The 25,708-nt window shown below is 46.7% G+C and overlaps 1 protein-coding gene across 4 annotated transcripts in view; it reads right to left on the bottom strand.

Moving 5' to 3' along the window:
• Positions 1 to 25,708, bottom strand: part of LOC138453803 (zinc finger protein 436-like) — an 867,996-nt gene that overhangs the window by 611,226 nt on the left and 231,062 nt on the right. For all 4 annotated transcript variants that reach the window (XM_069606979.1, XM_069606976.1, XM_069606977.1 and 1 more), the window contains exon 5: positions 1,457 to 1,570. In XM_069606979.1, the coding sequence (XP_069463080.1) occupies positions 1,457 to 1,570 (114 nt within the window). The remainder of the gene's footprint in view (positions 1 to 1,456; positions 1,571 to 25,708) is intronic.

Raw genomic sequence — 25,708 nt, 5'->3', positions numbered from 1 at the left:
AGCGCGGGTAGTGGTGCACTCTTTACGGTCCAGTCCTCCCCCTGCTACATGTGTGCTGGCTCCTTTAGTCACTGCATTCTCCTCCTTGGGCTGTAGGGAGAGGTACTCCCTGCAGCCCCAACGCCAGAAGCCCTGACTAGGCTGGCACACCACCATGTCCACCCCGGGACTTGTGGCTCATTCCCCCTCACTGCCAACTGCTTGCCAGGGGGGCTGATGCAGCTCTTCAGCACCGGGCAACCCGGCCCTGGCCGCCTGGTCTACTTAGCAGGCCCTTTTTCTGTATATTACTGTTGCCGCCCAGCAGCTGTTCTGAGCAGGACGCTCCGGCACTGGGTGCCTGGTCTGCCTAGCGGGCACTTTGCCAACAAAATACTTTCACTCCTCTAGTGCTGTGCCTCCGTTGCGCCAGGGTGTTCACAGAGAGGTCTTGGGGTGGTGGGCATTTTATTCATGGTGTATTTAGGAACAATGCTATGTGATGCCAGTTCCTGTTTTGTCAAGGGGGTGAAAGGTTGTGTGCCATCATATCCCATGATTTCACTGCGGGGTCAAATGACATCACTTCCTGTGATATCATCAGAGGTCAAGGGTCGTGTGATGTCACTTCAGCTACCCCAGGCATTTTGGTGAAATGACGTCCCTGTCAAACCTCTTGTTTTAAAAACATGGGTAGTAGGTGGGCCTGAGTGCACTCTCGTAAGGATGTGTTTCAAGTTATAAGTTTACAACTAAGTCCAATATCATGTGTCTGTTCTCTCGGCAATCCTCTTTACTCTGCCACTTTCCTTTTGGGGTTTCACTAGTGCTGTGGGAGAGGGACCCTCTAAAGCCAGTGCTAGACTCTTCTGTATATAGCACAACTTCCCATACTTGCTGCCTGTGCCATATCTATCCCCTGGATTTAAAAGCGGGCAGCATAGTGGACCTAGCATGTGTATCATGCATTGTGCTAAAGGGGCCGAATCGGAGTGATTTGCGAGCCCAGCACTTACATGAAAAGCTGCAGTGTTGAATATAGACCGAATGAAAAAAGTATCACACTGCAGTGTAGTCAGAAACTGAAACTGTGGAAGTTAAGGAGTGCTGCAAATCATCTTGCAGCTGCTTCCAGCCCCTTGCCTGCCTTGCGGTTCTTGTCAACCTTATTGCCGTATTGTCACACGGGTTAATTCATCTGGTGTACAAGGGGACTGGCTGGATCATGGACAGGAGCCCAGCAGAATGAACATTCTTTATCAGTTTCAAGGCTAGACCTGTCCTCAACTGTACTTTTTTGATGAATTTTTGTCGAGGACATATGTAAACATGCGTGCCAGCCAAAAATACATAGAACCTATAATTAATTTTGCATAAAGAACTGGTAGCTTTGTTGAATTTCAAGAAATATTGCAAGTTATAAGTATACAATATTTTCATTCGGAAAATCTCACATATTCTATTAGTTATTACTGACCTGTAGTGAGACTATCATTGTGATCCCCTTTATCTGTACTGTGAAGATACTTCACATTGGGATCCGTGTCGCCTTTTTTCCTGAATAACACGTCAGAATTGATACTTGCATCACCTGTTAAATAAAAAGAAGAATTAGAACATTATGTTTCAACAGAAAATATGTTGCACAGATTAGTTTCAGTTGTGTCGTGAAGACATGACAAAAGCACCACCTGAAAGGTGAAATTGGTTTTAATAAATAGGGTTTTTTTATTCGAAGATCACAATACACAGGGATAGCAACAAAACATAATGAAGTTGTTCCAACTGGTATTGTAATAAACAAACTAAAACAACTTAAAGGAATGGTTCACCCAAAATTTTTTATTTCAAAAATAGATAGGCAATATTAAAAAAAACGATTGCCCTTTTTTTTTTGAAGTCCCTATGTAAAATTTTGCACAATTCAAGCTCAAAATTTGCAAAAGCAAGCACATGGCCGCATCCATTTTGTGAAATGGATGCCCGCCTGTGCTGGCTTTTGCTTTTGCGGCACTAATGAAGGAAAAGCCATCCATCTGTAGTAAACAAAAGCTACCACTGGGTGGCTTTTCCTTCATTGGTGCCGGGACTCGGAGGACGCGGACCGGAGACTACAGGCAGAAAAGCTGCAGCTGCAGCTGCATCTCAGTAAGTGCTATTTATTTTTTTTTTTAAATAAGCACTAGCTGTGGGTTTTTTTCTAAGTTTTCCGGGTTGGAGGAGAAATAAAACCGCAGCTTTAAAAACATTGTATTTATGTTTGCGGTCGCTTTTGTGTTTCTGCCTAAATCTGCTTTCCCATTTGGGGCTTTAGGGCTCCCCACGGTGAGCCCTAGAGCCCCAAATGGGAAAGCAGATTTAGGCAGAAACACTGCAGCATTTAGCATTGCAGAAAACAACCGCATAGTGTTTCTGCCTAACCCTGCTTTCCCATTTGGGGCTCTAGGGCTCCCCAAATGGGAAAGCAGATTTAGGCAGAAACACTGCAGCATTTAGCATTTCCCATTTGGGGCTCTCGAGCCCCCCGTGGGGAGCCTGAGAGCCCCAAATGGGAAATCAGCTGTAGGCAGAAACACTGCGGCATGTAAACACAACCGTGTTGTGTTTCTGCCTGCCTTGGCTTTCACTTTGGGTCTCCGGTGCTCTCCTGGGGGAGCACCGGAGACCCAAAGTGATAGCCACGGCAGGCAGAAACACAACACGGTTGTGTTTGAAAATGCTGCAGTTTTTCTTTCTAAGTTTCTCAGGCTCCTCCGAGCATGAGTAACTTAGAAAGAAAAACCGCAGCGTTTTCAAACACAACCGCGTTGTGTTTCTGCCTAACTCTGCTTTCCCATTTGGGGCTTTAGGGCTCCCCACGGGGAGCCCCCATGTGCTTTCTTTGAGCTTGAATTGCTCAACATTTTACATAGGGACTTCGAAAAAAAAAATGGCAATCGTTTTTTTTTAATATTGCCTATCTATTTTTGAAATAACATTTTTTGTGCGAACCATTCCTTTAATGATAGGTTTGCTCTACAATTCTCTCCTACCTGAGTTTGGGGGATCAGCCCGCCACTCTTTAGATGTATATATGTTCCTGGTCAGGGTGTCCTGCCACTACAAAGTCTAGACCACCTTGGAGAAAACCAGGAGTGCTCTGAAAAGGTACTATTTCAGTCATGGGAAAGGTGCCGTCAAACCAGTCTTGGCAGTCTATCAAGCTCGGGCAAAGGCTTCGGCCCTCTTTGGGTCTGAGATTTGGGGCTATGCAAATTCTGCTCCGCTCACAGTGATTGAGAGCAAGTTCCTCAAGAGTGCCCTACTCCTTCCCCAAAGCATTCCAACCGAAGCAGTGCCGATGGTGTGTGATATTGGCTTCATTGGTGATAAAGCAGAAAGGAGGTCAGTATATTATTGGTTGAGAGTATGGGGAACTCCTGGTGTGGCCAAACCCTGGGATGCACATTCTTACGTAATGTCCCTGGGGGGCAGCCACGAAATTGCATGGCTTTTACACATGAAGAAATGGCTTCTTATATTAGGCCTAAGTCTGTACTGGACAAATCCCATAGTTATCCCCACGGCTGCAAAGATAATAGTCTGATAAGCCTATTTTAGATATAGGAGAAACAAAGTAAGTATTATGTGCTCTGCATTGGCCAGTGGGCCAGATTATTTGCAATGTAAGCCACTGCCAGGCTATGAGGAATACATTGATGCTGTATTTTCCCCATTATGCCCAATCATTATATATTAGATTACGCTTGGGCACTCTTCCACTGAGGTCTGTTACTGCCACCTGGGACAAGACCCAGAATAAAAGATGCCCAATTTGCGATGCTGAGAATGAGAGCCCTGTCAATATGTTGCTTTTATGTGCAGGCCTTAAAGACCTCAGGAGGAAGTATTTGATACCACTTTTACACTCATTGGGATTTCAACAATCCAGGAAGCCGTGCACCTTTGCAAATCAGCTGAAAATCAGAATGTTGTATTCTTTGTCTCTGCGCACATCAGTAGGGCATGGCACAAGAGGAATAAGCTGCTGACCGTTACAAGCAGACTTTTACTTGCCCTCTGCATTAGCACTTTATGATCTTAACGTGGTATTTTTTTTTAACAAACTGTGATGTTTGTTTTTTTAGCTTGTTTGAAGTATAGTGTATTTTTTCTGTATTATGTATTTTAATCTGTAACTTCTTGGGTCTATGTGTTTCATGAACGTTTGTGTTTTGTAACTGATGGTTCACGCTGAATAAATGTTTTCAACAACAACAACAAAGTCTTTTCGGCATTTCCCTCATTGACGGTGCCTAACTTGGTGGTTGAATTTCTGTGAGGTTTGTTTGGGATTCATTATAAGCTTGCCGGTCCGGAAACAAGAGTGTCGGTAAGCTCACCGGCACCCATGTTGGTGGACCGGCAAAGTACAAGTCTGCCTGCCAGAGCCGGTGTGAAAAGGTCTGACCCTGATGGGCGCAGCGGCCACGGTAGGCAGACATGTCACAGGAGCACCTGCACGGTTGTTAATGGTGCCGGTGCTCCCATGTCCTCACTCCCATAGAGTCCCGTAGGACTCTATGGGAATGAGGATTAACAAACGTACCAGCGCCTAACTTCCAGGCCGCCGGACTTGTAATAACCCGGTGGCACCGGGAAGTCAGGTGCGGGTAAATTATTACGGGTCCAGCGGCAACCCGCCGGTAACACTAGCAGGGTTACCGGCGGACCTGTAATGAGGCCCTTAGCCCCATTGAAACTTTTCCCTCTGACAACAAAATGTCTTGTGTAAATTCCTGGGAGTAGTCCTTTACCATATGTTATAAAGAGTGACTCAAGAGGTGAAACCAGTTTTCATAATAGTTCACTCTACCACTGCACCAAAGAAAGTCTCTGAAAAACAACAGTTTTTGTCTGGATAATTTCCCAGGGCACTCACATATGAAACGTTGCTCCACGACATTAGGTACTCGGCAGTGCAGATCCTCTTGGTATTCCACAGGTATCAGAGCATCAGGTATTATAGGTATTTGTCTTGAAGCTCAAGGTTATGTTCCAGCAAGGTTCAAAATGTCTCCCAGAAGTGAGGTAAGCTAAGAGGGTCTCTAGGCTTTTGGCTGAAATTTGGTCGGTCTGATTGTTTTAAGGACTTTACCCTATCGCCCAAAATAGTCTTACTTTCTTCTTCGCTGTACCGATGCTTCCTCTTATCTAGAGGTCTGTGTGACAAACTCAAGGAAATAATATTACATGCATGCTCGAAGTGTGATTCCAGCAGTAGTTATTATTATCTTTATTGTCAGATATTTTAATGAGGGATGGGGTGGTTAGCACCTATTGGTATTATTAGGATTTTGTAGAAATGATAAGGGATCTTCTAAGAAAAACAGTGTCAAGCACGGACTAAACTAAAGTGGGGTTTCCTCTTGGTTGTTCACAATTTTCTAAGTCCTTACTCCTCACGGGAGACCCCATTCTACAAAGCAATCTTTAAACGGAGGGGCCAAATGAACATTTCAACCTAATCTTAATGAATATTTAGCCTCCTGGCAACCCTAAAGTGATAGTATAAATGTTACAATGGTGGCTAACATATTCAAAAACCCTAAACTGAAGAGTCTGTCCCTATACAAGGTCAACAAACAAAAATCTAACAGTTCCTGGGAAGACTCTTTTAGGAGCTACACATAGTCTGGACTGTTCCTTTGTCCCCTCTGCTTTTGCCTCCAGGCTCCAGTAACTGTCCCGAGAAGTTGATTCAGGCTTCAAAATTCTCTCTTATCCAGGATGCTTTGTGACCTATCACAATCAGTTGTGGCCTATCATAGCCCTTGGTCTCTTCAGGTTTTCTGTAGTCTCCCATAAGCCTTGGATGGCTCTGTTTGAACTTCAGGTCCTGCCTGGGCCTTGACTCCATTGGAATTTTCCACATGTCCCTCCTGACCCTTACCTTTATTCAAAATTCACAACAGGTGCCTCTCTTGTACTTTGGTTCTCTCAGAGCTTTCAACAGGTTCCTCTTGGCTCTTGGCTTTAATCAAGATTCACAACAGGTGCCCCTCCAGGACCTTGGTTCTCTCTCCTGTACCTTGGTTATCTCTGCATATTAAACAGGTCCCTCCAGGGTTTGCAACAGGTTTGCAAAAGGTCTCTTCCTAGAACTTTGGGCTTTGTGGCTCACAGCAGGTCTCTTCCTAGGCCTTGGGTTTCAGGATGCACACTATCTCTCTTTCTTCCCAGACCATAGGTTTCAGATTTCACCACAGGTATCTTCCCGGACCGGCATTTCAGGATTCACAGCAGATCTCTTCTCAGACCTTGAGTTTCAGGATTCACAGTAGGTCTCTTCCGAGACCTTGGGTTTGTGAATTAATGGATATTTGTACCTCACTGCTCATTAGAGTTATTTTCAAGCAATAGATACTCTATCACTCTTGTGTCTTTATTCAGGGCTTGCCTTCAATCTATTTGGGGTTACTGGTAGATGGCCACAGGCGTAGGCCTTCCAATTCCCTCATGGCTCTGCAGGCCTTTCCCAATTGTCTTGGGCACCTGCTCCTTTCAGGGTTTCCTGGCCAGGGCCAGTCTCAGGGTGGTCCTTTGGATGCATTCCCAAACCTCTGGGATCTTCCTCACGTGGGCTGTGCTCTCCTGGGTTTCTCCTCCAGGGGCTACCTGTTGCGGGCACATTTTCTTCCTCTGGGTCCAAAGCACCTAGTCTTTTGTCCCAGCCCAATTGGACCCATTGGACTCTGATGTTGTGTCTAATATGGTTCCTGATTGGTCATTTTACAGGTTTAATTGTTCCCTTCTCTGGGAATGGTTATGCTCAGCCAGGGTTTTATTTCCTTTTACAACCTCTTTGGAAAATGGCTTGCAGTGTGGTCCAATGGTTTCACTGATTTCATTCTCTTCTGCATGCAAATGGGAGGTTTCTAAAGGTCTGCAGCATGCAGAACCATCTTGGAAATCCCTCACTGCTTTTCAGCAGTCCTGCAGCAAACTTTGTTGTTTCTATACTGCCAGGGAGGTTGTGCTCAGATTTTACCCAGAGCCTCATAGCAGGTTTGTTTGAAAAAGAGGTAAGCAAGGTTTGGCACCTCTTATCTGTGTTTGCGAATTACTTGTGTACCAGGCATAGTGAGTTTTAGATTAGTTTGCTCTTGTTCAGAAACGTGTGCCTTGTCACGACTTGCAGTCTTGGATTCCCCTGCTTACGATCTGCCTTATTTCTTGTGTGTAGCGGTTTTGAGATCCATTCACTGTTGTCTGTAGGGGCCTTGTTTCCCACGATCGGTAGCCATAAAAATCTGCAAAGACCACCCGTAATGAGCCTGTTTCTCATGCCTGGCGAAAGCTGACCAATTTGCAAATACTTGTCTTAAATATTTTCTTTTGTTGTCCATGCTGCATAAGGATTCCCTTGTTCTCAGTCCAGTCTGTGACTTCATATTTTACATTTTGGGATTGGTAGTCCGGGCTTCCTCTCGGTACCTCAGCTTCCCTAAATACAAAGGAGTTTCACCAATTCAACACATTTGTCACTAGGTCTTATCACTTGCCCTCAATCTGAATGTTTTAACCTCATCGACACCTCACTACATTCTCATTCTTACTCTTATGACCCCCAGACAACATGTTAACTACTGCTGTCAGGCTATTATTGACCTGACACTATTCCTGCAAGGGAACATCCACCTTCCCCTCTCTTACTTCCCACATTTCTCTCTACTCCTCTCCCGGATCCTCTCCCAACCTTGCCAGTTCTCCAGCTTCCTCTGTGCAATAATTTAACCCTCTTTTTCACTCTCCACTCTTTTACCTCTTCCAACCTCTTCAGCTCTCTCCCATCCTTAATCTTCATGTTCACATCCCTCATAGGAATGATCCTCACTGAACCCTTCGGTTCTGTCGCTGCCCCATCCAGCACCATCAACTACTTCTGCTGTCAAAAGCCTCTTTCTTTCTCACCTTTTTCTCCTTGCTTGTGTTGTTCCGGGATGAGGCTTCTTTCTTTTTCACCGACCGTGACTTGTACAGGCTGGAATGCGAGTCCTCGGGTTCCAGCGTGGAAGCCGGTTGCCAAGCCAGTAGCGTTCGATTTCCAGGAGCATATGTCAATGAATCCAGGAAGGAAGGTATCGGAAGGTAAGGATTGGAAGGGAGAGGGTTCAGGAACAAAGAAGGAAGATAGAAATACTCGACAATGCGGAGAGCGAACTCGAACAGCGTCTAGTAACTCGTAGGAAGCTGGCGACTGCACGCAAAGGCTAGACCACAACGGTTCTGACTTGTCGGCCATCTTGGATGAGTTGCAGTGTTTATGCCGCGGTGCATCATGGACCACGAAGCCCAGAAGGGTTAAATCCGGCTACTCATGACAGTATGCCTCCTCCTGAGCTCAGACCCACCTGGTTTGCTTGGGTGTATTCGATGAAACCTCTGCAGTAGACGAGGAGCATTCATGTTAGAGACTGGTTCCCATGTACGCTTGCTGGGGGGGTAACCTTTCCACTGTACCAAATATTATAGTTGGCCTCGTCTATATCTGGAATCACATATCCTGGAAACTTCTAATTCAACCTGATCATTGATGAGTACAGGATTAGGTCTAGGAATAGTCTGATTGGATTGTATATATGGCTTCAATAAGGAGGTGTGAAAGACCGGATTAATTCTTTACCAGGATTCTGTGAGCTATAGTCGATATGCCACTGGGTTAATGATTTCTTTGATGGTGAAAGGTATGTAGTACTTGGGAGCCAGTTTATTGGGCCGTAGATGTCGAGGAAGGAGTTTGGAGGATAACCAGACTTCATCCCCTATTGAATAAGAAGGGCTAGGTCTCCGCTTGGCATATGCATATCGTTTAACAGCTATCCTGGCCTTTTCCAGATGTTCCTTGGCATCCCTGAGAACGTTTACCAACGTTTCAATCCAGGATTCAACTGCAGGGACCGGGGTTGGATGTGGTAAAACTGATGGTAAAACTGAAGGATGGAATCCTTGACTGCAGAAGAATGGACTTGTCTTGATGGCCGAATGGTCTGAATTGTTGTAAGCGAATTCGGCCACAGGAATCAATAGTGACCAATCATCCTGGACTTTGCTCGCAAAACAGCAGAGATACTGTTCAAGAGTCTGGTTGGCTCTTTCGGTGATCCCGTTGGTTTGGGGATGGTAACCTGAAGACAATGCCCGCTGAATGCCTAGCATTCGGCATAGTTGTTTCCAGAACTGGGAAATATGCTGAGGACCTCTATCGGAGATGATCTTGGAAGGTAATCCATGGAGCCTAAATATATGTTCGATAAATATCCCAGCAAGTTCAAGTGAGGAGGGTAATTTAAACAGCGGTGTGAAATGTGCTGTATGGGTAAACAAGACAATGGTAACCATTATAGTCGTATATCCCAGAGATGGGGGTAATTCCACAATAAAATCCATGGCTATGATCTCCCAAGGACGTGTCGGTAATGTAGGTTGATGCAGAAGACCGGCAGGTTTACTATTGTCATGTTTGTTTTGATTGCACACAGTACAGGATTGGATGTTTTTCTGTCAATAATCATTCTTGGCCACCAGAATTGCCTCTGTATGAGATGAAGGTTAGTGGTAATGCCTCGATGTCCTGAATGAAAGGTGTCATGACAGAGAGTCATGATTTTATTTCTCAGTTCTTGTGTAGGGATGACTAGTCGTTTGTCCTTGAAGAGATAACCATCCTTAGTGTTCAAGCTCCATTGATTGTTCTGGGTGAAATCTTCCCAGAGATCAGAGGAAGGGGTATGAGCATGGATGTCTTCCAGGAGAAATTTAGATTGTGCCACAAACACGGTTTTAGGAAACATCTTGGAAAGGCCCTGACCTTGGCAGATTCATAGTCAGGACGTCTGGATAAGGCATCTGGAACAATGTTATTGATTCCAGGAAGGTGATTAATTTGAAACTGGTACTAAGCGAAAAAGAAGGCCCAACGGGCCTGGTGACTGTTTCTGCATTCCAGGGATTGTAGTACTTGCAACTTTCGATGATCTGTACATACCTCCACTGGATATTTAGCTCCCAGGAGTAAATGACGCCAGTCAGTGAATGCTTGTCAGAGGGCCAGTAGCTCCTTTTCCAGGACTGAATAATGACATTCACTAGTTATCAAGGTGTCATGAACCACCGGACGCTTCTGGACTTTGTGGTCTCTGACCCATAGGAGACTGAACTCAGCAGTACTCCCAACATGGCCGCCGAACGTGAAACGCTGTTTGCCAGTCTCCGCGTTGTATGCTCTGCGTTCTACAAAGCAGACACGCCCCCGCGGCCCTGCGCGTCTCAACGCTACCGCTTGCAGTAGTCAGACGTGTACTGCCGTAGTTCGTACAGCGATTTCCACCGATTCCTGGTCCCCTAATTTTCCTCCTCCTTTATCCTCCCCTTTTTGTCCTCACCTTGCATTCCTGGATTTCCTTCGCACTCGCCTTCCGAGTGCGCTCCTTGCCATTTCCTGGACTTTTTTCCCGGACATCTGAACGCTCCCTGGAGATGGGACACGAACCGCACGCTGGAACCCGAGGACCCACGCACAGGGTTATACAAGACCCGAACGGTGCGAAAGAAGACTTCATCGAAGAACTCGAACAAACAACACAGACAGGTGAGAAGGGGGGAAACCTGTGACAGATTGAGATGCCAACAAACTGATACAGTTACGGACATGGAGGCTGCAGCTCAAGACCTCATGCGCTGCATGCAGGAGTTAACAACAGAAGTTCAGAATCTTAAGGCCGAGAATGCTGCTTTGAAACAACTAGTCCTGTCACGTGATTCCGCGACCAAGGAAAGTGTGTTGCTGGGCGGAGTGGTGGATAAATATGATGGCTCATCAAAGAACTTCATGGCTTCCTCGATTCGTGTTTAGTGCACTTTACCTTTAAGCCCTACTACTTCTCCCCCCCAGGGCAAAGGTGGGCTTTATGATTTCACATCTTTCCGGGAATGCTTTAGCTTGGGCAACACACTTAGTTAATTCGGGTGATGCCCTCCAGGATGACTATGATGGTTTCGTACAGGCGCTAAAGACCATGTTTGACCGCCCAGAACAGGTTTACAGTGCCCAAGAACGCTTATTGGACTTCCAACAAGGATCCCGGGATATGCTTACCTATGTAACATGCTTTAAGCAACTGGCCAAGGAAGCAGACTGGTCCCCTGAGGCCTGTTTTACCCTCTTTCGAAGAGGGCTGAATGAAGAGATAAAAGACGAGCTAGCCAAGGTAGCTCGCCCAGGTTCCTTCCAGGCTCTCATCGACCTCTCTTTACAAATAGACTTTCGCATCCAGGAAAGGAAGGCGGAAAAGAAGAAGACTAAAATGCCCTACCTTTACAGAACCTTCCTCTAGACCTGAGCCCGCTCCTTCCCTGACCACAGACCTAGAACCCTTGCAACTAGGAGCCTTCCGCGGACCCATAACTCCGCAAGAAAGGATGCGACGGATTCACACCGGGCTGTGCATGTACTGTGCCTCTAATAAATATCTTGTGAGAGAATGTCCTTTAGTCCCTCCACGGCGTTCGGGAAACACCAGCTCCCGATCCTAGATGGAGCACAGTTTCGGGAGAGAGATGTTTGCTCCACATCTATTCCATCCTTGAACTCTCCAGGACAAAACAATCTTGTGATTCTGCAGGCCTTTCTATCGCCTTCCAAGAAAGAAGCTTATCCCATTCTGGCATTAGTGGATTGTGGGGCCATGGGGATATTCATAGATCATGATTGGGTCACTACCCATCCCATTCCATATGAAACACGAGACATCATGCAACCTGTAGAGGCTATCGATGGAAGCCCTCTTTCCTCAGGACCCATAACCCTGCAAACTAAAGAGATCCTGCTTTCTATAAACCACCATCAAGAGAGGATCAAATTTGACATCATAAGATCTGCCCATTATCCAATGGTACTGGGTATGCCCTGGTTATAGAAGCACAACCCCTACATCAACTGGGCGGCAGGATCCTTGTTTCTTGGTTCAGAACACTGTATGTCCCACTGTCTATCCCTGGATTCCTCATCAAGATCCTCTGAAGATACACAAACAGACCAGCAAGGTCCATTCACGGTCTCAAATATCATCCAGGTTCCCAGGGCCTATCAGGATTACACTGATGTGTTCTCGACTGCCATAGTTCAGGCTCTATCCCCTCACAGATCTGAAGACTGCGCTATTGATTCTGAACCCTCAGCAGTGATTCCCTTTGGAAGGATGTTCATTCTATCAGAACCAGAGAAAAGAGCCCCCAGTGGGAGCTTCGTTGTTTTTGTTCCCAAGAAAGATACCAAGGAACTTAGGCCTTGCCTTGATTATCGTGGTCTTAATCAATGCACCCTCAAGGACCGCTACCCATTACCCTTGATCTCGGATATCCTGGAAGCAGTGAGAGGAGCTGTAGTGTTCACGAAATTAGATCTCAGAGGTGCCTACCATCTGTATAAAGGAGGGTGACGAATGGAAAACAGCCTTTAGAACACCCTTTGGTCATTTTGAATACTTGGTTATGCCCTTCGGACTCGCCAATGCCCCAGCGGTCTTCCAACGTTTTATGGACTGGGTGTTCTCCGATATGCTGTTCCTCTTCGTCATAGTTTACCTGGATGATATACTGATATACTCCAAGGACCATCTGAAGCATGAAGAACATGTTAAAGCAGTCTTACACCGTCTACGTGAACATAAGCTCCTGGCAAACCTGAGAAATGCCTTTTCCATGTGTCTACTGTTCACTATCTCGAATTTGTCCTTAGCCCAGAAGGAATTGGAATGGACCGCTCGAAAGTAGACTCCATCCTATCCTGGCCTGTTCCAACTACTGTGAAACAGATTCAATCCTTCCTGGGGTTTGCCAACTTCTACCGAAAATTCATACCTTCCTTTTCGGAGATAGTGCAACCAATCATTGCATTGCTGAAGAAGGATACTCCCTTTCACTGGACAGCAGTCCAAGATCAGGCATGTCAACGATTGAAGTCGGAGTTTACAGAAGCCCCCATCTTGGCTCAACCTGACATTGATCGACCCTTCCTAGTGGAAACGGAGGCCTCCAACTATGCCATCGGGGCAGTCCTAAAACAGTAATTTGATGACAAATTAGAACACCCCATCGCCTATCTTTCGAGCACCCTGACTCCTAGCGAAACCCACTATTCTGTTCTGTAAAATGAACTATTAGCCATCCGTCAAGCCTTCACAGATTGGCGTCATCTACTCTTGGGAGCGAAACATCCTGATCAGGTCCGCATGGACCATCGGAATCTTCAAGTTCTGCAATCCCTGGAATGTAGGAACAATCGTCAAGCCCATTGGGCCTTCTTCTTTGCCCAGTACCAGTTTCAAATCCATCATGTTCCTGGAACACACAATATAATTGCTGACGCCTTATCCCGACGTCCCGACTACGAAATTCTTGAAGACCGATCCTTCCCAAAGATGTTTCCCCACACAATATTTGTTGCCCAAGCAATCAGTCTCCTGGAAGACATTCGGATTCAAACCCAGTCCTCTGGGATCTGGAAGGAGTTTACTGGGGAGAATCGATGGAATCTCAGAACAAAGGATGGATATTTATTCAAGGATAATGGTCTGGTCATCCCCACGCAGAGACTGCGACAAAGGATCACAAGCCTATGTCATGACACCCTTCATTCAGGACACTGTGGCATCACCAACACTCTCCGTTTAATACAAATACAGTTTTGGTGGCCGAAAATGAAAGATGACGTCCAGCATTACATCCAAACCTGTGCTGTCTGCACTCAAAATAAGCATGATCACAAGAAACCGGCAGGTTTTATGCTCCAACCAGCGTTGCCAACAAGACCTTGGGAATTCATCGCTACAGACTTTATTGTGGAACTACCACCTTCCAGGGGATACACAACTATCATGGTTACCATCGATTTATTCACTGACGTGGCTCATTTCACACCCTTATATAAACTGCCATCCTCCTCTGAACTCGCTGGAATCTTCCTGGAACACATATTCCGACTTCATGGACTACCCGCCAAGATCATATCTGACAGAGGACCTCAGTACATATCTCAGTTCTGGAAACACTTATGTCGTATACTATGACCTCTCCTCAGGTTATCATCCACAGACCAAAGGTGCTACTGAACGCGTGAACCAAACCCTGGAGCAATATCTTCGCTGTTTTGCCACCAAGGTCCAGGTTGACTGGTCACTTCTAATACCCGTGGCTGAATTCGCATACAATAATTTGGACCACTCGGCTGTCAAAACCAGCCCCTTTTTCTGTAGCCAAGGATTCCACCCTTCGGTTCTACCATCCATACTCCCACATCTTACCCCAGTTCCTACAGTTGACTCCTAGATTGAAACCCTCATCAACATACACAGAGAAGCCAAAGAACACCTCGAAAAGGCCCGAACAAACACCAAGCATTATGCAGATTCCAAAAGAAGACCAGGGCCTTCATACGCAGTGGGTTATAAGGTCTGGCTATCCTCGAAACTACTGCCTCGACACTTACGACCAAATAAGTTGGCTCCCCGGTACTATGGCCCTTTTTCCATAAAGGAAATCATTAACCCAGTGGCCTTCTGACTCAAACTACCAGAATCCTGGAAGAGGATCCACCCAGTTGTTCACACTTCTCTGTTGAAACCATACGTCCAGTCCTCCCAGACTGCTCCAAGATCTACTCCTGCGGTTGTCAATGATCAATTAGAATACGAAGTGTCCAGAATATGTGACTCCAGGTACAGACGTGGTCAGCTACAGTATCTGGTCGAGTGGAAAGCGTACCCTCTCAGTGAACGCACCTGGGAACCAGTCTCAAACATAAATGCCCCCAGACTACTCCGAAGGTACCACCTTATACACCCGGGTAAACCCAGAGGAACTGGGTTTCGGAGGAGGCATGCTGTCATGAACCTTCCTTGGCTCAGAGTTTTGTATGTCTCACTGTCTATGTCAGAACAAGTCCCGTCGAGGTCCGACTCCTGGGCGTGGCTTTACAGATGTTGTCTGAGCCCTGTCTTCCCCTTATAAACCCTACCTGGTCCCCGTGGATCAGTTTCGATAGTATCTCCTCCATCCGCTTCCCGATTACCTTGGCTAGGATCTTAACATCGATGTTCAACAGGGATATTGGGCGGTAGGAGGAGCACTCCGTGGGGTCCTTTCCTTCCTTGGGCAACACAACAATTATGGCCTCCTTCATGGAGTCCGGGAGGGTCCCCCCCTCTAGTACTGCGTTGAAGACCTTCATTAAGTGCGGGGCTTGGGTCGAGCGAAACCTTTTATAAAAGTAGACTGTGAAGCCATCCTCGTCCGGGGAAGAGCCCACCTTCATCCCGCTGATTGCATGTTCCACCTCATCCTCGGTCACCAGGCCCTCCAACCCCTCTGCCATCTCCCCAGTCAGTGCCGGTATTTGTATTGAGTTCAGGAACCCTTCTATCTCTGCGTCACCCCGTTATATTCTGATGAGTATATTTTTTCATAGTATCGGCGGAAGGCCTCTCCTATGTGCGGAGTGTCGTGGCCTATAGACCCCTCTTCGTTCTTTACTGCTTTCACCATTCTGCTTCTCTGTACCTCCCTCAGTTTCCAGGCCAGGATCCTATCCGCCCTATCCCCCTTTTCGTAGTACTTTTGCTTAACCAGTTGGAGACTCCGTTCCGTTTTGTGCAGGAGGGGATCTTTTAACTGGAGCCTATAGTCGGCCAGAGTGGTGAGCTGATCTCGATCCAAGGGAACTGCTGGGGGACCCCCCGGTTGGAGTTGTGCTATTTTCTCTCTCAGGGATTTCTCCTGGGCATCCCTTACTCTTTTATTTTGGGCACCCATTTTGATAAGGAGCCCCCTTAGGGTTAGCTTGAAGGCGTCCCATAGGGTGTGCGGACCTACCTCCCAATTGTCATTAAATTCAAAGAATTCCGTTATGGCGTCTAGCACCTGCTGAGCGTGGACCTCATCCTTCAACAAAGAGTCGTTGCATTTCCATTGTTCCCTACGGTCGCTTAGCCAGCCCCTTGCAATGGTGATTCGGACCATGTCGTGGTCCAACCACGGGACGGAGTCGACCTTGTGGCCAGTGACGAGTGGGTGCAGGGTCTCATCCACTAAGATGTAATCTATTCTGGAAAAAGATGAGTGGATGGCTGAATAATATGTGAAGGAGGGGGCTCCCGTCCTGGGAGACGGGACCGTGTCCACCAGACCTAGTCCTGAGTTAACCCTTTGGAAGGTCTGAGCCATGGCCTCATCCGTTGCCCTGGATAACTGAGGACCAACGCGTTTCCTGTCCTGGGTTGGGTCCAGGACCATGTTGAAATCTCCCCCCACCACCAACACTCCCCGGACAAGAAGCTTAAGTGTCTCCCCCACCTCCTCCCAGAATTGGGTTTGACCTTCATTTGGGACATACACTACCGCTAGGGTAAGTGGGGCACCCTCCAGGGACCCTTGTACCAACAAGTAGCGACCCTCGGGATCTTTCAGTATGTCCTCTTTTTTTTTATTTTTTTTATTTACTTGATTTTAACCAAAAAGAATTGATTTTTACAAGGTATAAAAAAAGATCAGCGTTTTTTCTGGGGTCTGTTGATGCAGTTTCACCGGTTTCAATCTTGGCTAAGTTTGTTATTTAAATCAGAGTTCTGTAGCCTGTTTTAAGGCAGCTTCGAGAATCTTGACTGCCACTATAACCCATTTTGTTTTTTCCCCGGCGATCAATCTACACCACCAAATCTGTTCTTCTCTAAGAGTAGAGTCCTGAAGAAGCGGTAGCAAGAATGCCGCTCGGAGGTGGGCGGTTTTAGGACAACTCAAGATCAAATGTCTTGATGTTTCTGTGATGTCTGGGTTTAGACATAGTCTGCAGGTTTTGTTTGTTGATTGAGTACGGATAGCCCGAATTTCTTGCGTTGGGATCAGGTTTAGTCTTGTTCGCATGAACATTTTCCAGAGATTCTTGTTTGGGAATTTGATGCAATAGTTCAGCGGAAGGTTTAGTTTGTTGGTGGTAGGTGGAAGGTGGCAAAGCAGTTTGTTTGCCGTTGCCAGATTGCATGTAGTGATCCAGTCCTCATGTGCTACTTTGCTTTTAATTTTTTCCGGGTTTTGGATTAAGTCCTCGCGGGTGCAGGCAAGGTCTTTTAGTTTTAAAGTTAGTTTCTTTTCCCAAAGGGTCAATGCTTTGCAGCGCCCCATCTTAAGTTCTTCTCGAATCGTTTTGTATATTGGCAGCGAGTCCGGGTCAATGATTTTCCTCAATGCTCTCATTTGGCTTTGTTCTAAGGATGCTGACAAAGATAATAAGCCAAGTTCTCGTCGTATGGCTGCGATAGATGTCGATTTTGGCAATCCCAAAACCGCTTTCCAGAGGTATCCCTCTAGTTTTGGCCAGATGGAGTCATGCATGTTGAGCGCTACGTCCATTTCGTAGATTAAAGCTGGTACCACCTTTTGTCTGTAAAACTGGATTGCTGGTATTAGGGAAAATTTACAGTATTTGCTGTCGATCAGTCTTATTTGAGTGGTAAGTGTTTTGACTTTCACCCACAGAGCCAGGATGGCTGAGTTCTCAGTTCTTGATTCATCAGTCATGACACCCAAGTATCTGATGTTTGTGACTATCTCGATCTTTACGTTGTCTAAGAACCAGGTGCCACCTGGTTTAGATTTTGAGCGCTTGTTCCCCAAGATCAAGATTTTTGATTTCTCTACGTTTATTTCTAAGTCGTTTTTGGTAATGAATCTGGCCAGGTTTGTCAACTGGCGCTGAAGACCGACTTGAGTTTGGTCCATCAGAATCAAGTCGTCGGCGTAGAGCAACCTGGACACTGCGCTGTTTCCAACTTTTGGAGGAAATGCTCTCAATGAAGTTTGCGTATATTGAAAGTCACCCAAAAATGCGATGAATAAAGCAGGGGCTAAGTATGTCCTCTTTTTCGAAACCAACATTCCTCGCCAGGAGGATGGCTACCCCTCTTTTTTTTACCCTTGTGGGATGCGCAAAAAACCTCCCCTATTCCCCCCCCCCCCGCATCTTGGGCTCCTTCCCCCGTGCCCAGTGAGTTTGTTGTAAAAAGAGAAGGTCAAGGTTAGCCCTCCTAAATTCCCTACAGACCAGGGACCTCTTTGTGGGGGTGTTTAGGCCCCGTACATTGAGGGAACCCACTCCCAGGGCCGGCGGACTCTCAGCCATTATCTAGGATCGCTTCTCTCCCTGTCGACATACTCTCACCACCCCTTCCTGCGTGCTCCCTTGGTTTTAATGTGTGCTCCCCCTTTCCTCCATCCCCGCCCCCCTGGGTGGGCATGAAACTTTTCCCCAACTGCCCCCAATCCCTGTCCAGAACTGAACAACCCCAACTGACGTGTGTCCCCCCTTCCTCCTCCCCGGCATCCAGCCAATTAGTTCTGCCATTGCTGGCTTTGGCCGAACCACCAGCCGGCCCACCTCGGCCAGGCCATCTGTGTAAAGCTCATCGCCTTGAACACCCCTACCCCCTTATTGCAGCGTCCCCTTCCTGGCCCCCTTATACTTGCTGTTCGTGGGGACGCTGTGAGTAATTGAACTTCCGAGACACCATTACACCATTTTGGAGCCTGACGGGTTGCCCCCGTCCTCAGTCCTCAGAGTCGTTACGCTCTCCGTCTTTCGCTGGAGATGGTGTATTCATTTTTCTGAATTTCCTTGCGCCGTTTTCCTTCTCCTGTCTCCCGATGGGCCAGAGCCACTTGGTCTGCCCATCTCGGGCCCGATGGGCCCCTCCGGGGGTTAGAGTCCACTACATAGTCCTGGATGGCTCCCCTTATGTCGTCTTCCGTAATCAGAGTTGACCGTTGACCCATATATTCGAAGGTCAGGGAGAAGGGGTAACCCTATCTGCATCGCACCCCTTTCTCCTTAAGCAGTTGCGTTAGGGGGCGGCACATTCTGCGTTTGGCCAATGTGTAGGCCGAAAGATCCTGATATATTGAGATCTGAGCGTTATTGTAAGTGATCTCCCAGGCTTTTCTGGCCTCCTCCAGCACTTTTGCCTTTTCCAAGTAATAGTGGAACCGGACCAAGATCGACCGGGGGCCCCCCGCTCTGCCCCCGCCCTATCAAATGTGAGTTCCGTCGTCATCTCCTCCGCAAACAGGAGGGTGATGATGTCTTTCACCGTGCGGGTGATGTCTCTCTCCGTTTCTCCTTCCGATTCCGGGACCCCAAAGATCCTGAGGTTGTTCCTCTGTTCCCTATTTTCAAAGTCGTCCATCTGCCTGGCCCGCTCTTCGTCCCTCTTCTCCAGGGCCGCTACCCTCATGCCTATTTGTATTTCTTGGGACGCAGATGAGGATTGGTTGGTCTCCACCTGTAGTAGTCTGTCCTCGACCTTATCCACCCTCTGGTCAATTTTTTCAAATTTCTGGGCGGTGTCAGAGCGCATGTCCCTGATCTCCTGCAGGATCGAGGCAAAACCCTTTTCCATTGCCACTATGGAGGGTGCCGGGGCCTCCGGCTGGGCCATTTCGCTCCTGAGGGTCGTACCTTTGATGCTACTCACGGCCTCCTAAAAGCGAAATTCCTGCAATGTTTTCCACCAGTTCATCTGGTCACCCCTAGTCGCCCACCGTCGAGACCACTGTGGCCCCTCGCGAGGCAGCTGGTGATTTTCCTCCTGGGGAGCCCCGAGGCCAGGTCTCTCCCCACCCTCCCCTAGTGTGACTGTGCTGCTGCGGGGGGTATTGGTGTTGGGCGGGCACACGCCCCGCCGTCGCCGGGCAGGGGCCTCACACCCTATCCAGTTCTACCGTGGCAGTCGGGGGTTCTTGGTGGAGCAGGCAACTGAATCCGTCCGGTCAGGTCCAGAGGGTGTCTACGGGCTGGCACACGCCCCACCAATGCCGGGTGGGGCCTCGCACCCGGACACCCCCCGGAGTTGTCGGGGGGGTTGTCGGGGCCTCCTCAGTGTCTCCCGTGGGGGAGGGAATGGTCCAGTCTGGTCGAGGTCGCTGGCCTCACCGGCTCGCCCCTTGGTCAAAGGGCCTGGCTACTCCGCCTCGCCGCCCTCACCTAGTGCCTGCGGATCCCTCCACGACTGAGGTCGGCATGTTCGCGCTCCCTCCACTCGCTCTTCTGGTGGGAGCGGCACCTCTGATTATGCGCTGGGGTGCTGGACCTACCGTGATACGGGAGGTTCCCGCCCTCCCGGCCTGCCTTGACTTTTTCAGGCTGTCCAGAGCCCAGCGACGACCCGTCCCGGTGAGTGGGGGCCCCACTGCTCCAGTCCCCCAAACCCCCACCTCCCGATGGCCTCGGGGTAGTGTGTTCCGGCCCGGGCGGAGGGAGGAGGGGGGCGAGGGCTCACCTCGCGCTCCGGGTCTGTGCTCTCGGTCCGCACCTCCTCGCGGCCTCGGTGAAATGCCTCCGTTGCTCTGGAGCCGCGGCCGCCTAGGCCTCGTTTCCCTTCTCCTCTTGTGTGTGTCGGGCCCGTTCTCAGGTTCCACGGGGTTCCCGGGGGTCGCTCTTTCGAGTCTAGGGTGCCCGGGGGAGGTCACAACGCTGATTCGCCACGTTGAGTTCACCTGGGGGGCTTGGGGGGGCTCAATCCTCCGATACGGCCAGGCCTCAGCGGGAGCTGTACACTCAGGCAGCCATTGCCTGTGCGCCCCCTGGTGGCCTCCCTAAAAACCACTTTTGATGAATTTGTATTGCTATGTAAGGAAAAATTGCTAATAATCAATTAATCTAAAACTAAAGTCATGTCCTGTTTTAGAAAACCACTTCCACCTTTGGATTTAGAACTAGATGGTCTAAATATTGACAACATGGAATTTTATGATTACCTGGAGGTTTGCTTTGACAGAGTAGGTTCCTGGAGTGCTCAGATTCAAAAATGTAATTTATTACTGAATAGAAATACTGGTGCCTTGCTCGACTTTTCAAAAATATTTGGTAATGTGGCTATTGAAGCTACACTGGAGGTCTATAGGTCTCAGGCCCTTTCAAGCACCCTTTATGATGCTGAGCTTTGGGGTGGGTGCGGGACTATAGTACTCAAGATCAGTGAAAACACATGTTTTTAAAAATTGCTAGGTTTACCATCAGGTACCTCGAGTGCAGCAGTTAATTTAGAATTGAGACAATCATGTATCATCTACCATGCTCAATCAAAGCCAGTTTTATTATGGCTTAAATTGTAGACCTCCCTGCAATTAAGGGTGCATATGAACTCATTGAGAGGTGTGTTGAGCAACAACCATTCTCAACTCTGGGCATGGGTTAAACACGTAAAAACTGTTTTATGGATGATCATATTGAGTGACTTCTGGTATGCTTCAGAAACCTTGACTTTAGATAATTTACAAGTTGTGAAATCTGCATACTGGCAATGGGCATTGTTGTACACATTGCATGCTAATGTCCACAACAGTCTCTTTCAACTTTATTCACGCAATAAAAGAGCTCCCTCAGCCTAGAACAATATTTTACCTGGATTACCAGACCTATGGAAAGGTCATTGTGAAATCAATTTACAAGGAACTGGAAGGCAGAGGGAAATGCCAAATTGCCCGATGGGTGGTTGTGTTAAAGAGGATTTATATAACTTCATGTTTTTTTGCCCGATCTTGATATACCTACGACGGAAATGGTTTTTACCTCTGTTTAAAACCAATAGTATTGACACTGTACTTGGGGCGTTAAGCTTTTGTAAAACCCCAAACGGTGTCTTTAGGGTTTATGCAGTTTCAAGCTATCTTGCAAAAGCCTGGAGATATCGTCAAAGAAGTCTGGTGAAATAGATTCACATTTTATTTTACTGTATCAATCTCTTGAATTAATTTGTATATCTCTTTTGATGTGACAAAGATAATGAAATCAAATAGTTGAGACCAGGTTTTAGGCAATTGTATGATTTGTAAAGGTTTTATCTGCTATGTTTATTGGCTGTTCAAGTGGATCTATTTATCTATTTATTTTGACATTTGTTAAGCACACTTAGCCTGGGGGCATCTATGCGCTGGTTACATAACATAAACGTGGTGGTTACAGTAGTTATCTTAGGTTACATTCAGTGCAGGATGGGTTAGGTTATACCAGATGACAAAATTAATCAACAGTTGTTACTATGTTACATTAACAGTTGCATACAGTAGGTTGCAGATTACAGGTATAGTTTAGGTAGTATGCAGGTAAAGAACATGAGTGTTGCGTTAGGCAGGGGTTAGAGACAGGAGGAGACATGTGTTGCTATTTCCCTTGAATGAAAAGCCAAGTTTTGAGTTGTTTCCGGAAGGGCCATAGGGAAAGATCTGATCTCAGTGCTAGAGGCATGGTATTCCATTGTTTAGCTGCAATAACTGGGAAGCTGCAACCATCGCTTTTTAATCTATGCAGGAAGATTATTCTCTGGTGTTAAAGGTTGTCTTTTTATCATGTTTTTTATTCTTGTTGTTCTTAAGCACTTTTTGTAAGATACATGGATTGATTTTTAATGCACTTTGCTTTTATGGTTCAATATTAACCAACATAAAGCTATATGATAAATACTTGACAATCAAATATGCCAAATTCAGCCTCCACTTCTACCTAACTGGCCGACCAGTCAAACTTGTCACAAACCACGCCCCACTAGTCTGCATGGCAAGGAACATGGAAAATAACCCCGTTTCCTGAGATGGTTCTTGGCCAGACCGCCATATTCCTTTATAGTCAAACACCAGGCTGGGATCAACCTGGCAAATTTAGATCTTTCTTCACAACAATGCTCTGTCAGCTAGTGGTCAGGATTAAGAGGACGATTTAGGTGAAAGGATGCATGTGTGGGACAAGGTGTAACCTTCCCTTGGCACGACGGGATAGGAACCTCTCACATCTTAGGATGGAAGGCCTACCAGGTTGAAAGCCAAAGCCAGTCGTACCCCGTGCAGGACAGTGGCAGTTGAGAGGGCCCCAATTCCTGTCCTCGCCCTAAACACCAGTTTTTATGTGGCCAGTACCCATTGGCAACATTCCATGCCTCTTGAAACAAATGCTTGCCAAATGTTCTCATTGTTTTAGATCAAACACTGCAGCCATATTGGAAGCCCGCAGAGGAAGCACAAACCACCAATGCCCTACGCCATCTGCTTTTCAGCGCCGGAATACCCAAACTGGCAAATGAGAGAAAGACAGTAGAAGACATGGCAGAGAGCTTAGGTGGCAACCTGCCAAGCCACATAACTCTCCCAGTGCTGGTGCATGCAGCAGCAATACCTCTGCAAACACCCTAGATGGCCAGGGGCCTAAATAAGAGCTACAACCAACAACGACAACTACATTTAGCTTGGGGGAAGCCATGCCATGGCTGCTAACACAAGCCTGGACACTGTGCAATGAAGGGGATCATTGCTACCTCACAGTGGCGCCATGCAGAAAAAAGGGGCGGGGCTTAACCCGTTATTTAAACATTTTTCTATATGCAACACCTACAGGGCAGGGAAGACAGGGCCAGATTGGCTGAGGTCAGACAACCAATCAGGGTTTGGGGAGGGGGACACGAAAGACCTCAGGCAACAGAAAGTTGTGGGTTGTTTGGGTGCGGCCAAAGCAGAAGGAGTTGGCGGAGCCAGAGACCAGCAGGAGGAAGGATGGTAGACAAGAGCGTGGAGGTGAATTTTAGGAAAGGTGACTTATTGATAAGTGAGCGCAAGTGGTACTGTGTTTTAAGTGTGCAAGTAGTCAGTGAGATTATTAGAGGGCATGTAGGGAGGGAATGTGAAGTGGTTGTGATGAGTGGAAGGTGGGTGGAGTAGTAAAAGTAGTGTGGAGGAGGTAGTAGAGGAATGGAGGAGGAGGAGGGAGAAGTAATGTCGAAGGGTGGAGGCAAGTGGCAGGAGGAGTGAGAGAAAGCAGACGGCCACACAAGTAAGACGCCGGGAGAAGGAATAATGGTGGGTGGAGTTCGGTAGCAGTAGTGAGACTTTATTCAGTTTTCGCCATTAGAATGTTACACAAAATACTTTTTACAATAAACTACAACCGTACATTAGACTTTCAATTTAAATATTAACAACAAAGACACACAACCAATTAACATGTACAAATGGCTGAATTTCTAGTCGAAAATAAAAATGTCCTACCCAAGAACTTAAAAGCGGCATTAATATCATTCACAAATGTCAGAAACAAAGCAGCCATTAGTACAAGACGAACTGCATTGCCTCTGAAATAATTCTAACATTATTACAATTAGTTGGGAGCAGGAGAAAATCAGAGTGATTAAGAGGAGTATGTGGGCATGATAGGAACATACCAAGTCGGGCAACATGTCTGAAAGGCACACACTATAATCCCTTGTAATCAACTAACACCACTGATAAAGTAAGGTCAGTCTAGGAAGTCCCTGGGGAGTTTAGACAGATAAGGCGTTGGCTTTGAGGTTTTTCCTCCTAGCAACAGTCTGAAGCTAGACAGTAGGGAGAAAACTGCAGTATATACTTACCTGTGAGTATGGACACATGGGTTGAGGAGGGATTGGTCCTTTCAGACGAGAGAGAGAGAGAGATGGATGTCCCTAGCACGTTGCTTAAAGGTTCAATAAAAACCCTTGAACCATCTCTGGGAGTAAGGTGTTTGATGAGCCATCTATGACACAAGCCTAATACACAACATGAATTTCTCTTGGGAGGGTTCTTCTAGGGTTAGTGAAAATCTGGACCCTTCTTCAGTCTTCCTTCTTTTTTTTCTCAAAGCATTCATTTATGCAGGGCTTTCCATCAGTGTCCCGGAAGGTGTCCATTCATAATGTCGAATACAATAATATCGAAAGTCAAAATGTCGAAAAAAAAATGTCGAAAATAAAAATGTCGAATTACAAAAATGTCGAATTTTTTTCGATTTTTTTTCGAATTAATGTTTAAATAAATAATTAATTAATTATATGTTATAAAACATATTTTTTTAAATGGTTAAAGGTATATCCATGGTTAGTGGGGGGGTTGGGGTAGGGGTTTGGGATGGGTTTTTTTTAATAATTAATTATTTAATTAATGTTTTATTAAATCCTTTTTTAAAAAAAATAAAGGTATATCCATGGGGGGTGTTGGGGGGGATGGGGAGGAGTGGAGGGTTGGGGTAGGGGTTTGGGATGGGGGGGTTGGGGGGGACCCCCCCCAATAAAAAACGTTAGTATATGTGATATTTTACATAGTTATTTTAACATTGGTTTTTCGATTTTTTTTCGACATTTTATTTTCGAATTAATGACTTTTTCTATTATATGTATGTGTTTTCGACATTTTTGAATTCGACATTTTTTTCTCAACATTTTTGTAATTCGATATTATTTTTTCGATATTATGACTATAAACCGTCCCGGAAGAATGTAGCTTCTCCAGCAAAGCAACAACCTTGTACCAAGTGCCAGTCTGTCTTTGCAAAAAGCAGCTAGGAACATGTCCTCTGCTACCAGTCTGCTGCTACTCCTGCTCGGGTCACTTAACCTTTTTTACAATACTTTAGTCATTTCACTATTTGTGTTGGCCCATGCGATTAACTGGATCCGAGCTACGGTAATGCCTCAGTGTTTTGGGGGAGGGTCTTTTAATTTCGTCTCTCTTAGTGCATCTTTGAATTTGCATGAATGCCCCTCTCCAGATTGATTAATGGCAATATTCATCACACCTGGTGTTCCAGCGGTTTGTATGTGCTTTGCAATGTCATCACCATCTTGGATTCTTACCTAGGAGGTTT

Source organism: Ambystoma mexicanum, chromosome 4p, assembly GCF_040938575.1.
Source record: "Ambystoma mexicanum isolate Mex_15411 chromosome 4p, UKY_AmexF1_1, whole genome shotgun sequence".
Classification (NCBI taxonomy): domain Eukaryota; kingdom Metazoa; phylum Chordata; class Amphibia; order Caudata; family Ambystomatidae; genus Ambystoma; species Ambystoma mexicanum.
The sequence above is the reverse complement of the archived record's forward strand: the minus strand, read 5'-3'. Positions and strand labels throughout refer to the sequence as shown.